Source organism: Scylla paramamosain, chromosome 2 (assembly GCF_035594125.1).
Source record: "Scylla paramamosain isolate STU-SP2022 chromosome 2, ASM3559412v1, whole genome shotgun sequence".
NCBI lineage: Eukaryota > Metazoa > Arthropoda > Malacostraca > Decapoda > Portunidae > Scylla > Scylla paramamosain.
Window position 1 is genome coordinate 12,697,501 of NC_087152.1, and position 15,000 is coordinate 12,712,500.

Here is a 15,000-nt window from a genome sequence, read left to right on the forward strand (position 1 = left end):
GTAGTAGTAGTAGTAGTAGTAGTAATAATAGTAATAATAATAATAATAGGATGAGGATGAGGAGGAGGAGCAGCAACAATGGTTACGACAATAGTTGATCTCCTTGCTGCTGTTGCTACTGATGTTGCTGGTGCTACTGTTTCTACTCCTTGTGACGACGATGACGACGACAATAATGATGATAATGATGATGAGGATGATGATTATGAGGACGAGAAGGAGGAGGAGGAGAAAAAGGAGGAAGAGTATTGCCTAAACTGTCACCATTTCTTGAAACGGAGGAGTGAAATTAGTGCCATGACACTGTGTGTGCGTGTGTGTGTGTGTGTGTGTGTGTGTGTGTGTGTGTGTGTGTGTGTGTGTGTGTGTGTGTATGAGTGCTGCGACGATAAAGACGAAGCACAACAGACGCAGTAGGTTAAAAACAGAAAGATTGCGTATAACAGGAAATGGTGGTGCTAATACTAATACAACGGCAGGAGAGGCAGTAACGTCAGTAGTCTCTTGACAGTCGCTAATTATCATTGCTACTGCTTACTTTCAATAGATGGTGCGATAAGGAGAGAGAGAGAGAGAGAGAGAGAGAGAGAGAGAGAGAGAGAGAGAGAGAGAGAGAGAGAGAGAGAGAGAGACATGGACGGGTTGCGGTCTGTTTTGATTCTCTCTCTCTCTCTCTCTCTCACTCTCTCTCTCTCTCTCTCTCTCTCTCTCTCTCTCTCTCTCTCTCTCTCTCTCTCTGTCAGGTGACATGCAGACGGGTTGCTCAGTTAAGACACGGCAGGTGGACGGGGAGGGAGAAGGAGGGAGGAGGGGAGAAGCATGATAGGTGATGGAAGGAGAGAGAGAGAGAGAGAGAGAGAGAGAGAGAGAGAGAGAGAGAGAGAGAGAGAGAGAGAGAAAGGGGGGGGGGGTTCGTCCACACGTAGCGCGAGACTGTACTCTCCAGGGCATTACCAAACCCAGCAGTTAGGAGCATCGAAGTCTGAGGTCTGATGCTATACCTCGGCCAGGGAGGGAGGGAGCAAGGGAGTACAGTCCAGAGCGGGTTGTGCAGACGAGGCGAGGCTGGCAGGCTGAGATGACGAAGCTAGGAGAGAGAGAGAGAGAGAGAGAGAGAGAGAGAGAGAGAGAGAGAGAGAGAGAGAGAGAGAGAGACTTTTCTTCCTGCTGCTAATGTCGGCGGAGACGTGGGTGACGCGCAGCCCGGTCTCGAGATGCTTCGTGTTATGCGTCCAGTTTTTTTTTTTTTCTATCCTACGTTTTTTGTTTGCGTGCTTCTCTCTCTCTCTCTCTCTCTCTCTCTCTCTCTCTCTCTCTCTCTCTCTCTCTCTCTCTCTGAGTTTTATTTCCTTTGCGGTGGGCGACGTCACTCCGTTTTTAGGCTTGCAAAGAGTTTTATCGTCTTATGGCAAGCCTCTTATTTTTAGTTCTCTAAAATTCTCGCGACTGTATTCAGCATTGACATTTTACGCTGAATTATGCATGGAGAACCGAATTGTAAAGTTTGGGCTTTGGTATTCAGATTAGCTGGGGCCACGGCGAGCCTGGCCACGCCGCATTTGGTCTGGGTAGGGGAGTGGAGGGACGATGGCTGGCTAGGAGGAGGAGGATTGGGGGGGGAGGGGCAGACTTGTGGAGGCCCGGCTGCTGTGGACGAGTGGAGGAAGAGGAGGAGGAGGTTGTGAGGAGAAGAATGAGGTGGATGAAGAAGGAAGGAAGAGTTGGAGTTGCTGTGAGACTTAGCACTGTTGGTGGTTCGGGGAGCGTCCGTAGATAAGGATGCGAAGGGAGTTGGTAAAGTGCAAGGTTGAGGGAGGTACTGGAGGGCGCGGGAGGAAGGGAGGGAGCGAGGGAGGAGCTCGTCTGGTTGGCCAGCTACTGTGGGCAACGCCGCGTCCCCGAGGCTGCCCCGGCGCGTCTAGTCCGCCCCACAATACCGGCTACCTACATTATCTCGCCCCGCTCATTAGCCTCTCTCTATTATTGCTCCCTCTTGTCGCAAATCACGCCGTGTACTAATCTCGGAAATCTGCGGGAGTTTGTCGAGTTGCTGGTACAAAATTACTTGTCCTTAAAGCTGAAGTTATGCCAGCCTCACTCCCGCCGTGGGGTGGACAAGAGGGCGAGCAGTGGGATGCCCGCCATTAGGGCTCCGGTGAGGTGGACTGGGCGGCCGGCGGAGCTCTACCGGTACTTAGGAGCTGTAAAGAACATCAGAGTCGGTCAGCCAGGGAGTGTGGTCAGCTGCTTTGAGGGAACTCTTGTTGGCATCTCCTAGCTTTGGTGCCGCACTTGCTGGGATTTTACCCCAGTGTCTATGCTTTGATGAGACCTCAGGGGCGTGCTTGGGACTCGTGGAAGGTGAGGGCTCGTCCTGTGAGGCATGGTGAGGGCAGAGGGGCGGGCTAGAGGGCCAGGAGAACGGTGGCGGAGATGGAAGAGAGGCTGGTAGGAGCGAGTGGAGTTGGTAGCGAGGTCTGGCATCACGGTGCGTAACACAGTGGCGGGTCCCTGCCACTCGTGCCCGCCCACCATCCCCCCTCCCACCATCTCTCCCTCCATCCACCCCCCCATCACCACACTCCTCTTGCCCCGCTACCTTCCACCCCTACACCCACAGTTAACTTGCTATGCCTTCTACCTCCGAAATCTCTCCCCCTCCCCCTCCGTCTACTCTCTCTCTCTCTCTCTCTCTCTCTCTCTCTCTCTCTCTCTCTCTCTCTCTCTCTCTCTCTCTCTCTCTCTCTCTCTCTCTCCTTCTTCTTCTTCTTCTTCTTCTTCTTCTTCTTCTTCTTCTTCTTCTTCTTCTTCTTCTTCTTCTTCTTCTTCTTCTTCTTCTTCTTCTTCTTCTTCCTTCTCCTCCTCCTCCTCCTTCCATTCTTCAATCTTCCTCATTCCTCCCTCCCTCACCACCTTCATTCCCCTCACGCGTTTCACTCCGCCACTCAAATTCCCAATAATACCTGAACTTACAGGCAGCAGCTCTGGCCAGGCCGCCATCACCACCACCTCCACCACCACCATCCAATCAGGACCCCTTTCTCTCTCTCTCTCTCTCTCTCTCTCTCTCTCTCTCTCTCTCTCTCTCTCTCTCTCTCAGTACTAGATTTCGCTAACTCTTCTGTTAAGGAAAAAAATGAGAAAACGAACAAGGTCAAACGTTAATAAGTCAGAGAGAGAGAGAGAGAGAGAGAGAGAGAGAGAGAGAGAGAGAGAGAGAATCATCATCCCCACCACCAACACATAGCAGAGCCAAACCACCTCTCCTTCCCCCTTTCCCTTCCTTCATTACACTTCGCTATTACGTACAGAGGTTCAGAATAGAATAGCAGGAGTGACATAAATGCGAGTAACTTTACGATCTGCCTCTCCCCCTTCCTTCCTTCCTTCCTTCCTTTCTTCCTTCATGCATCCTTCTCGGCCATCGCAACCACCTCAACCATCTATCTACCCTTTGCTATATTCCTCGTCACGTCGTCATCCTTTCTTACTACTGTTCCCTCCTCGCCACCGCAGACCATTCCCCTCCATTCCTCACCACAGCTTGTCGTTTTCACTCATTGCAGAAGAAGAAGTTCGAGGTGCGGGCGCTGAACTACACGGAGAAGTTGGTCTTCTATACAACGAGCGACGAGAAGAGCAAACACCTTTTGTACCTGTGTCGCCTCACCCACCAATTCAACATGGCGCTGCAGCCACGCCTTGCAGAACTCCGGAGGCTGCAGGAGGAAGGTGTGTGTGTGTGTGTGTGTGTGTGTGTGTGTGTGTGTGTGTGTGTGTGTGTGTGTGTTCAGGGGCGACTCTGGACCTGCTCCTTCAAGTGATGAGCTGTGACGTGATACTGAGTCGGATGGAAACGTGCAATTATGAACTCTCTCTCTCTCTCTCTCTCTCTCTCTCTCTCTCTCTCTCTCTCTCTCTCTCTCTCTCTCTCTCTCTCTCTCTTTCTCTGTTATGTAAGTGTGATGCAAGGGTCACGTGACTACCTACTCTTAGTATTTCAAATTGCATATAGTACATCTTTTTTTTCTCTTTAGTTCCTTAGTTGTGGTTTTCCTTGTGATGAGGAGATGAAAGGAACTTGTGACTAAATATTCAGGAAATAATAATACCAGTAACTTTTCGTAATTCTTCCTGCAGACCGGAGGCGTTACCGAGACAGCTACATCTACAGCAGCAATAAGTATGGAGAAATGGGCGCTTTTTCAGACACGCTGGGTAGTCTGAGGGGCTACCTGGCCAAGACCTCCGCCGATCAGCGTGTGTCCGTCATTTCCAACACTTCCTCCAACACCACCTCAGGCATTGTGTCTGACCGTATGCTCTCCATGGACGGCAGCGAGGGTGAGGCATGCCCATCACACACACACACACACACACACACACACACACACACACACACACACACACACACACTACAGCTCTTGAAACTTTTATTTTTTCAAGGTCCATCCTCATGTAATATTTCTTAGTATAAATCTCATGAGTTGAATATTGTACAGCCAGCAACCTTATCGAAAGCATTACTATAGATGTCTTAGTATTATTATTCGAATGTCACTCGTCTGAAAATCTGCATTTCAGGCACTGGACAAATTATCATTGGGCAGCATAAGCCACACCATTTCATCCTTTATCTTTTACTATAGGCTAAATACTTATGCAAGTGAAGGTAATTGTGAACTACAAGAATTTTAGTAAATTAGCAAAAAATAATATTTCATGCACAGGTGGTTTTGGCTGCACCACCTCCACATTGAGAGTAACATACTAGTTAATGTTAGCTTGCTAAGGAAACTGTTTAGGCAATTTTACTGCTGCCCTTCAAGAGTGTCCACAGCACTGTCCACAAACACCCTTACACAAGTCACTAAGCAACAAGTCAGCAGGGCAGGATAGTGCAGCTATTCCCCAGCTAGCCAGAGGGCCAAACTTTGTCCCTTATCAATATTACTAATAAGATAAAATGCCTGGAACTCTTCATCAGCCTGCATATCTGGTTTTTCTCTTTGACACCAGAGGTTGCTCACCAACACTTACTCGGGTCACTCACATGTCATATACTCATGGACATATATGAAGAAAGAAGATGCAGATTTTTATTTAAGAAACCCAAATCCTTTCTATAAGTTGTCATTGAAGAAATTTTCCTTTTTATAAAAAATGTGAACTAAAAGGCTAAGAAATAATATTTTAGAGATGATTGAAACTTCCCAACCACCAGCATTTCTGACTATGCAGTAGATGTACCACAGCTCAAGCATGGATTTGCTGTGTTACAGGGACTCATTCTCATGGCATATCTTTCCCACACTCACCCAGTATGGTCAGGCACACAGCACCACTGTAGTTCACCACTGGTGATCCTTGCTGCTGAAGGTCACACAGTCATTATTCATTAGAGAAAGCTGTTGGGGTGAGGAACTCTGAGTTCCTTATCATCCTTTCATTACAGACTAGTAATACTAGTAATGTAGTAATGTGCTACTGCTATCATCCTCCACAAAGTTTTGAACTTTTCAAGTTGGTATAGTAATATCTCAAAATTTAGGACAAGAAATGCCTTATAACTTTTTATCATATCACTCTCTTTGAGTTGAGATTTTTTTTCTTATGTATTTTGCCATCATCTTATTTCTGTACAGTAGCAATGACCTGCTTGTTTTCTGTTGCTGTAGTATCTAATTCATCTTATTGCACCTCAGATGACCTTGACTCTGAGATCATGATCAACACGCCTCCTGCTGCCAGCATTGAAAGTGGCGTGGAGTCCCTCACTCACTCTCTCTCCCGCCTGGACTCCTCCTCCAGCAGCACCCATGGCCACACTGCAGAGTTTGGTGAGTTGTAGAAACACTCATTCAAAAGTGGAGAGGAAATTCTTTTAGGTCAGAAATGGAAGTCATTTCAGGGAAGGGAAAAATAAATTAATGTTGAAGGAAAGGTAGTTTCATAAGCAGTTATATAATTCTTTATAATCAGTCTTTTGTCATTATGAATTAGATTATCATTGCCAAACATACTTACATTAGCTTCAGTACTTCTGCATGTATTTTTATTGCCCTTATATATATTGAAGGATTACCATTATCATCATCATCCTCATTGTTTTATTGGACAGGTTCCATGTTTACCTGCAGTCAGCTGATGTCATCTTCCTATACAACATGGTTATATGCAACTTATCCACTGCATCCTCTTGTTTCTCGGTTTCTCTTCAGCACCTCACCCCATGTACTCTTTAGTCCACTTACCACCACCACTCTGTCTTCCACTTAAAAATGCCAGTTACTTTCTTCCTCCTCCACAAATTTACTTGTTATCTGTTTAAAGTAGTAATGCACATCCACCTCACCAAACTTTATTATATATGCTCTGTGCTCTTGATATCATCTTGAATACTGCAAGTTTCCTTGACATGAAGTATTACAATTCTCTTATGGATCATGATGATAGCTTATGAAATAATTTCTAGTTTTAGAAAAATACTCATTGTAGGAAATACTTAACTCAGATTTTTCTTTGTGTTTTAATTCTTGTTTTTCTGTTGTAATCCAGATGAGGAGAGCTTGAGTCATCCCTCATTCACTCCCCCGTCCTCCACCCCTCCAGCAGGAGGACGGTTGTCAGGCTCCCTGGGCATGTCTGGGAGTGAGGCAGGTGGAGTGTCTCTAGGGCGAGCAGGTAGTGTTCATTCCTCCTCCTCACAGCACTCTGCCTCCACCGTCCGCTCCAGGTACTCTCTGGTCCCACACAGAATTCCTCCAGAGTTGACCTTGGGAGCAGACTTAGCTGACCTCTCCTTAGCACCTGACCTCCCCCACCTTGCAGACTTGCCAGGTATGGTGGCAGACCGGCCTGGTGATGAAGAGAGTGAGCTGTGCAGTGGAATGTCTCATACTCAACACAACTGCTGCTCCACCTGCTGTGATGATGATAATACTTCAATCACTTCCAATGATGATGCTGAAGATAATGAGAATGATGAGCAAATTTGCAAGTGTGGATCTTGTGCCATGTGTATCCTCAAGCAGGCCTCAGCTGGCTTCCTTCATCAAAAGCTTGACAGTGAAAACTCCAGTGTGGCAGCACAGCGAGGAGATCCAGGACCCCACACCTATGAGGACTCTCTGGACTCTGCCAGTGCTTCTGCCCACTTTTTTAGGAGGCCAACTTTTGCCAGTGATGATGCTTCAGTGATGGTCCAGCCAGATTTGGATGAGTCAACAACTTCTACATACAACTTTTCAGAGGAAGACTTCAGTCAACTGGACAACAATGATGATTATGTGGAGTTTTTTAAGGATGGTTTGCGGTTTCCTGAACAAGATGATAGTGAGCATGAAGCAGATGAAAGAGAGGAGAGACCCCAAACTCCACCACTATCAGTCCATCGTCGGAGTCCTCAAGGGCTGGGTCCTCAGGGGTTGGGAGCTCAGAGAGCTGGAGGGCAAGGAGCATCTTCCTTATCAGGAGGTGCTTCACCCACCAACTCAGACCAGCATGATGAGGAACACATAGACTACTCTGTGGAAAGTGCTCAGGCATCATTGTTGGCCTCTTACTCACCAGCATTGGCAATATCCCTGGGAGCTTACCGACCTAGAGCTTCTGTTTCATCAACTTTTGACACAGACAGTGACTATGTACAGGTGCCTGGAATAGAGGGTCAGTTCTTATCAATGCCTCCAGCTTCAGTCTCTATGTCAACTGTGAAAACTATGACGCCTGTTGCCATAGCTTCTTCTCATGTGAATGCAGCATTATCATGTGATCCTCTAAGCAGAAATCTGGAAGCAAATAGTAGATCATCATTAGCATCACCAGATGCAGTTATTAGTGAGACAACAGTAGCCAGTGCAAGTGAAGCTCCTGCCAAGTTCATTAAATCAAAACCCACTATTACTGTCCAAAAGGCTCACACTCAGCTAGCATCTACAGCTTCCCCATCATTTACTTCAGTGCCATTAAGTCGTGGCATTGTCCACACATTACCTCAAGTTCAACCAAGGCCTAAGATTGATGCAGTTCAGTCTCTTCAGCGAGGCAATGCTCAGTTGCATCCAGTAGGACTCCCACCCCCATACTCCCGCAACCATGGCTCAAGTAAGGTTAAAGTCAGTGTCAGTGGTGCTCAAAGTAATTTAGAGGTACCTGTCATTAGGAAGAATAACTACTTGGATGTTCGTGCTTCTTCATCCATAAATGAGTTCAAGACTCGTATCCATCCAGAGCAGCATTCTACAGTCATGCCAAGAAGCCTCTACCTCAGACACCAGCAGAAAGCATTGCATCAGCAGCAAGTTAAGCAGCAGCAGCATCTCCAACGCTTGAAACAACAGCTCAGCAGTGAGACTGTCTATCAGCCAGCTGCATATGCTAAGGGTGTCGGAGTACCATTACTCCCCTCGCCTACTTATACACCCCATCACCACCACCACCACACTCAGTCTTCAGGCATTCAGCCACAAGTTCATAGTTACCTACCAGCTCATCAGCAGCAGCAACAACAGCACCAGCAGCAACAGCATCAACAGCATCAACAGCAGCAGCAACTCCAGCAGCAGCCTCAGCAGGCTTACTTGTACCCACCATATATAAAGAACTTTTTCCAGAACCCTCCTCCTCCCTCACCCCACCTTGGCTATGGTATGGGTGCTGCTCCTGGGGGTTCTGGCTATCAGGTGGCACTGGAGGCACCTTCACCCCCCTACCAGTGTGCTAGTGACCCCGGAGCCTATCTTCCTCAGCAACAGCAGCAACAACAACAACAACAACAACAACAACAACAACAACAACAACAACAACAACAACAACAACAATCTCAGGCCACTGTATATACCAATCAAGTTAGCCTGAGCCAAATTGAACAGTTCAAGGCTCAGCTGTATTCTGATGTAGACTACGTCATATATCCCATGAAGGATCCTGCTCTCAGCCGCCAGGAATACATGGATGCTAAGCAGGGGCAAGTTATTGCTACACAAGCACAACAACAGCAACAAGCAAGCAGCAGCAGTAGCAGTAGCAGTTTTGCATATCTGCCTCCACCTCCACCCTACCGCAGCCCTAAGTTGTCTCCACTCTACAGATCAACTCCCAATGTTGCAGCAACACTAAGTAGCTGTAGTGGTCTAGCCACAGGTGGTGGAGGCAGTGTCTCTCTTCTGTCCTCTTACCCATCCTACCAGAGCCTCACCTCACATCAGCCTGGTTCCTCTTCTGGCTACTCCTCCATGGCCAGGGGCCGTTGCTTCTCCCAGCAATCCCTGGCATCCTCCTCACTTTCCTCTGCTCCCTCTGGCTACTCGGCCTCCACACAAAGTCTCACAGGAAGCTATGAGCCATACTCAGAGGTGATGTTGAGGGCAAACTCTATGCTCCGTGTTCGCTCGGATGAATCCATTCTGTCTTCATCACTTGCAGACACGTCAGATTCTCATGCCCTTGCTGAGCAGTCTTTGCCTCCGCCCCCACCTTACCGGCCCAAGGTGAGGACAGCTCACAAGTACGTGGCTTATCAGTGCTGTGCATGACCGATCTGGCCAAAGTTGTTAGCACAGTTCACACTAATATGTATATAAAATTATCGTCTATAATTTCTTTCAATTTCTGAGAGCATGTTGGGTCTGAGTAGCAAAAATAGTAAAGACGTTAATGCACACTGCATGGGGATCTTGTTCGGGTCATATTCTCCTGTCTTCTCGTTTTTGTTTCCATTATTAGGAAACCAATATTCTTTTTCATCCCTGAAGCAAAGAGCACCATATTCTTTAAAGTTAACATCAAACATTGCTCTATTGCTTATAGCTTTGAAAATAAAATTTAAAATTCTGTATTGTTTAGAAATTAGACAAGCAGTTCTTTATTCTTTATAAGTAGTAGACTTATTCTTCAGTAATTCTTCAAATAGACTGAGCATGATATTATGTACAATCTATAATTATGAAACCTGGTTCATTTATGACATTCACAAGTAAATTTTTTTTTTTTTTTCTTAACTCTCAATAAACAATAATTTCACCAAGTAAATATTGCTATTGAAAGTAGCATAAAGCACTGTTACAATATAGGAGCTTAAAAAAATTGGCATGCAAACTTTGATGAAGAGCATTAAAGTCTTAAATTCCAGTAAAAAATAGAAACAATGCATAATACCAACATCATCTATGGGAATGGCAGGAGAGAACGTTTTAGACATATGATTTACCGATAATGACTAAACTTTTGTTCCTGTCTTTGGTAGTTATGAGAACACACACAGTAACTTTCCATCAGATTATTCTATGAACAGATAGTGATCTCAAGTCAATGCTCCAAGTGTTTCCCAAAAGAATCATCCGTATTTCCAAAAATACAAGCAAGCACTGTTACACCACTGTACTTCTAGCATGCAATCTCTCCTTTATTCATGATAATACTTTTTATTTTTCATGAGAAAAATGTGATATTGAAGAAAAGAAGCAGTTGATCCTATAACTATGAATATATTATTAAAAGGAAATGTAACACATGCTGAAGTAGTTAGAGCCAGGCTTGAGGAATCAGATTCTTTTTGCAGTATTGCTGAAAATTAAAATGCACAAAAGGTGTATCTTTGAAAACAGTTTAGCAAGTAACCAGGCTTGTAGTTCAGATGCATAATTGTGAAGGAATAAGGTAAATTATAAAAAAAAGCTGAGTGCTGTAAATTATAAATGATATAATAGAAGCTGAGAAGATAGAAGGCAAAGATGTGTGAAAGATTCTTTTATTAGGAGGCAAAGTAAAGGAAATTGTACATATATCTGCAGTTTTATAGTATATCAAAACTCTCCTAAACTGGATACTCATGGAAGAGGTATGTTTAGAGTAAATAACGAGAGATTATTATTAGCTGTAGAATAAGTGGTGAAAGATAATGAAAGTAAGAAAAGGAAAGGGAAGATATGGCAGACATATAATCACAAAAGGAGTTCAGTAAAAAGTGGGAGTCATATTCGAGAAGAATGCTTCTGAATATGTAGAGGAAAAAAGTAGGGTCGAAGTAATTGACCAAAGAAAGAAAAATAGGAGTTAGATGAGAATTTTGTCAAAGGAAGTAGAGGCTTATATTGAAAGAAAGACAAAATAAGGAAAAGGATAGAAATTCAGTAGTTAAGGAATGAAGAGATTAGTGACAATGGAAGGATCCTGAGAGAAAAAAAAGATAAATAAAGAAGGGCTTAATATTCTGAGGAATGGCTGGATGTGAAGAATCAAGCAAAATTAATAATAACATATGAAATTAAAAGAGAAAGAAGTAAAGTAATTCTTATGGTATATCCATGGATTCTGAGAATTGTGTTAGATTGCTTATACTTATTTTGTTTCAATTGCTGAAAATGTTCCCATATAAAAGAAATTGCTATGGTAGAAAAAATAAATCATGAATCATTGAAGAAAATACCTGCCATGCAGATGTTCATATTTCATATATGAAAATACTGGAATATATTTAGACTGAAGGATAAGTTGTGAACATTATCAGAGATTGTTCAGCAGCACATTTGTAGCAAGACATGAAAAGCTAAATCTCATATCTTATTGTCACAAATTATCTTCTTGTTTCTCAGGCAGACATGTAAATAAGTGTATGATTCTTCATTCATCAGGAGACCCTGGACGGGTCTGGCCATGGTGGGGCCGCCCCGGGAAGTACTGGGAGGAGCCGTACACGAAGGTCAGGGGAGCGTCTCAACCTGCAGCAGTTGCGGGAGTGCAGCCAGTTCATGGACGTGCCACTCATTGCCGCCCTCTGCTCTGACACAACACTCCTCTCACATCCATGCCGGACCCCATCCATTGACTCCACCTCAACACCAGGCAGCAACACTCCCCCAGCTGCCCAGTCTGACGCCTCAGGCCCGCCAGGCACTCGCCCCTGGGACCTGGATGCATCGGCGACACCCCCCTTAATGAGCACAGACTCAGCTCAGCCTACAGCAGATACTCACCATGCAAAGACAAAGCGCAAGCCGCGTGGTGTGAAGGCGACTCGCAGGTACTCTCTCTCTGGTGTTTACACAACCAATCAGGTGCCAGTTAGTCACATAAAGTCGAAGAGTAATAAGACATTCAGTGGAGTCCATCATCACCCAACCCGACCCATACAGCAGACTCCAACAGCAAAGGAGGTTGAGGACCCACACAACACCAAGATCTCCTAATGCAATCTTTATTAGACACTGTCTCTTAGCAGAGGAGTAAACTTAACACATTTTGCATTTATTTTAGGTTTTATGTATTTCAGACTTATGATGAAATGAATTTATTAATGGAGATGAACAGGTTTTAATATTTAGAACCAAATGTACACAAGTGTAAAAAATCAAGCCTGTAATTGGGATTGATTTCATCTTAAGTATAATGAATTAACACTTCTTTAGGAATTTACATATAATCCTTCAATATTAACAATAGGAAGATCTCAAAGCTGAGATAGAGCTTAGAGTCATCCACCAGTGACATGGTGGAACCGGCAGGAACACGGCAGCGCTCCGAGCCTCCATCACCCTGATCTCTTGGACATTGGCTGAGCAGCAGCCTTTACATTGTCGTAATTACAAACAATCTTACTCAGGCATAATTTTTATTCTTGTCTATTGTGAATACTGATATTCATGTGTTACTATTGGCATGTATACCTACATGTTAGGGACATAGCTCATTCTTAGGTATTATCTCACCCTCTTTCACAACCAGATTCAAAAGCTACACTGCTCAAGATATCTTGTGTGTAAAGTATTGTGTAATATATTTTCATGATTAGCATGTTATCAGTTTAGGGAAGAGCAGCCACTAAGTGACTTAATTAGCCCATTAGCATAATTTCTGTCTCAGCTGTAGAGTCCCTGGTGGTTGCTCTCCCGTTCTGTGCCACAGCAATTCTCCAGTATTAGCATCTTGAGTGACTCCTGTGTCTCTGCTGGGGCTTCATTACTTTATTATTCATACCTAAGCATTTTTGTTCACATTTAAAATAGCTGTACAGTGACTAGAGGGATTATGTATAGCTCTAACACTGCATCTGGATGTGGGAGGGTCTCTGTAGACAGTGACTTGTTACCCACAGACACTGTCAACTGCTGCAACCACCACTGCCAGTGTTCAGAATGGTGATGATACCCTATTAAGACTTGTATTATAGATGATATTAGATATGCATTATGCTCAGGGGCATAGGATTTTTTTTCCTAACTCTCAGGCTGGGATGAGGTGCCAGTAGCCCTCATCCACTGGGAGGTCTGGGGCTCTTTCAGGCTCTTCTCTCCACTGCAAGACACTGAGGTTGAGGCTGAGGGAAGGTCTTTATTTTTTTTATTTATTTTTTAAAATTTTTTAAGGGGGGAGGGTGCTGTTGTATATATAAATCACAACTGAAAATTTCAGAATGTAGTTTTGGTCTTAACTCAGTGGCACTTGTACAAGTCTATGGATGACTTGGCCGTGATTGAGGAGCACTTGTGGAGAGCTTCAGGTTAATTGGAATTTGTAGAAACAATTATGTACACTGATGATTGGAAAATTAGATATATAGACTAGAAACTATTGCATTTTATTGGTACATTTCTTTAATTATAAATATATTTGGTTATCTAGGAATTATATAAATTATAATTTTGATTAGAACATAACACTATTATAGTAAAGTAGCAAAATCCAACAAATGGGTAATTAATTATTTATTCTGTTTTCACATATGTATTATAATTTATTTTCAAACTCTTAATCCCTGGAATAATCCAGGTTACAAGATTATAGACAATAGTAGGCAGTAGTATTAATTTTCTTTACAATGTATCATTATTATTATTTACTTATATTTTGTATTGAGTCCTGTGCTCAGCCAGTGATTACAGCTGCTGACATAATGCCCCTTATGCATCCAGTCCTGCTGAAGGAACCACATGGCATCACCTCTCCTTGCATCATTCTCAGGGTTGGGTATTGGAGCTGTCTTTGTGATTTTCATTTTTATCCGCACACGTCTGTGTTCGTCAAAATTAGTACATAAGTTTAACTGTTTTTATATGTTGTATCATATTTATTTGTTATTTTTTATCTTATAGTACAACCTGCAGTTGTAGCTGTGTTCATTATGGATCATTAAGATTGACCAAAGTATACTAGGATACAAAACAATCCAATTGCTCCATTCTGATTCTCTTTTTTTTTTTTTAATGTTTTCTTTTCAAATTTTGAAAATCATACAACAGTAAAAGTTCTGTTATCTGAAATGGCTGATAAGAAACACATTTGGATTTGATATCAGAAGCCTTGAATTAGCTGTTTGTATAGTAAAAGTTCACTGCATGGTATTTGTGCTTGATGCATTTGATAATTACATAAATATCTACACAGTACCTGATAAGAACCACCTCCCTCTCATCCTTGTGTCGCTTCCACAGCATGCCTGACTTACTATCAGTGGTGTTCATGAAACATACTACATAGTAATGTCAAAGTTTAGTGAAAGGAAATAGAACAAAATTTGAAATGTGTATAAAGATATCAGAGGCCATGATAGGCAATTATGTACAAATCACCATAAATTAGCCAGGTAGTAGTTGTAACTCCTCTGTTAGCTGAACCAGATCTACTTGCCCCTGTCATTATAATTGCTGGGATTTTAGTGTGGCTAATCCCATTGATGGACATACCCTATAGGAAACAGATTTATGAGTTGCAGGATTTTCGTTGTGGCAGCGTTCAAGGAAACTTTAATTCATTCCATAAGGTTATAGGGAATTCAGTCACAAACCACTCTTACCAATACATTTAGCTCTGTTTATTATATGAGGTGTAGCTCCATGAGAAAAGAGAAGAAGGTGCCTGCACAAATCACTGGAACCTTTGTATCCCAGATTAAGTGGATCCCACCAAATGTAATTCCAGAATTTTTCATTGGGGTGTTTCAGTATTAAGAGTGTTTTTATAGTCCAGACACAAAGTGAGGGATGAGATTATAACACATTTTCT

The 15,000-nt window shown here is 43.5% G+C and overlaps 1 protein-coding gene across 1 annotated transcript in view; it reads left to right on the forward strand.

The window, feature by feature from the left end:
• LOC135110292 (protein expanded-like) overlaps nucleotides 1–15,000 on the forward strand; it is a 75,110-nt gene that overhangs the window by 57,647 nt on the left and 2,463 nt on the right. Inside the window, 5 exon segments of the mRNA XM_064022476.1 lie at nucleotides 3,567–3,732; nucleotides 4,141–4,344; nucleotides 5,706–5,840; nucleotides 6,559–9,491; nucleotides 11,634–15,000. The exon segment at nucleotides 11,634–15,000 is cut by the window's right edge and continues 2,463 nt beyond it. Of these exon segments, the coding sequence (XP_063878546.1) occupies nucleotides 3,567–3,732; nucleotides 4,141–4,344; nucleotides 5,706–5,840; nucleotides 6,559–9,491; nucleotides 11,634–12,188 (3,993 nt within the window). The 3' untranslated portion in view covers nucleotides 12,189–15,000.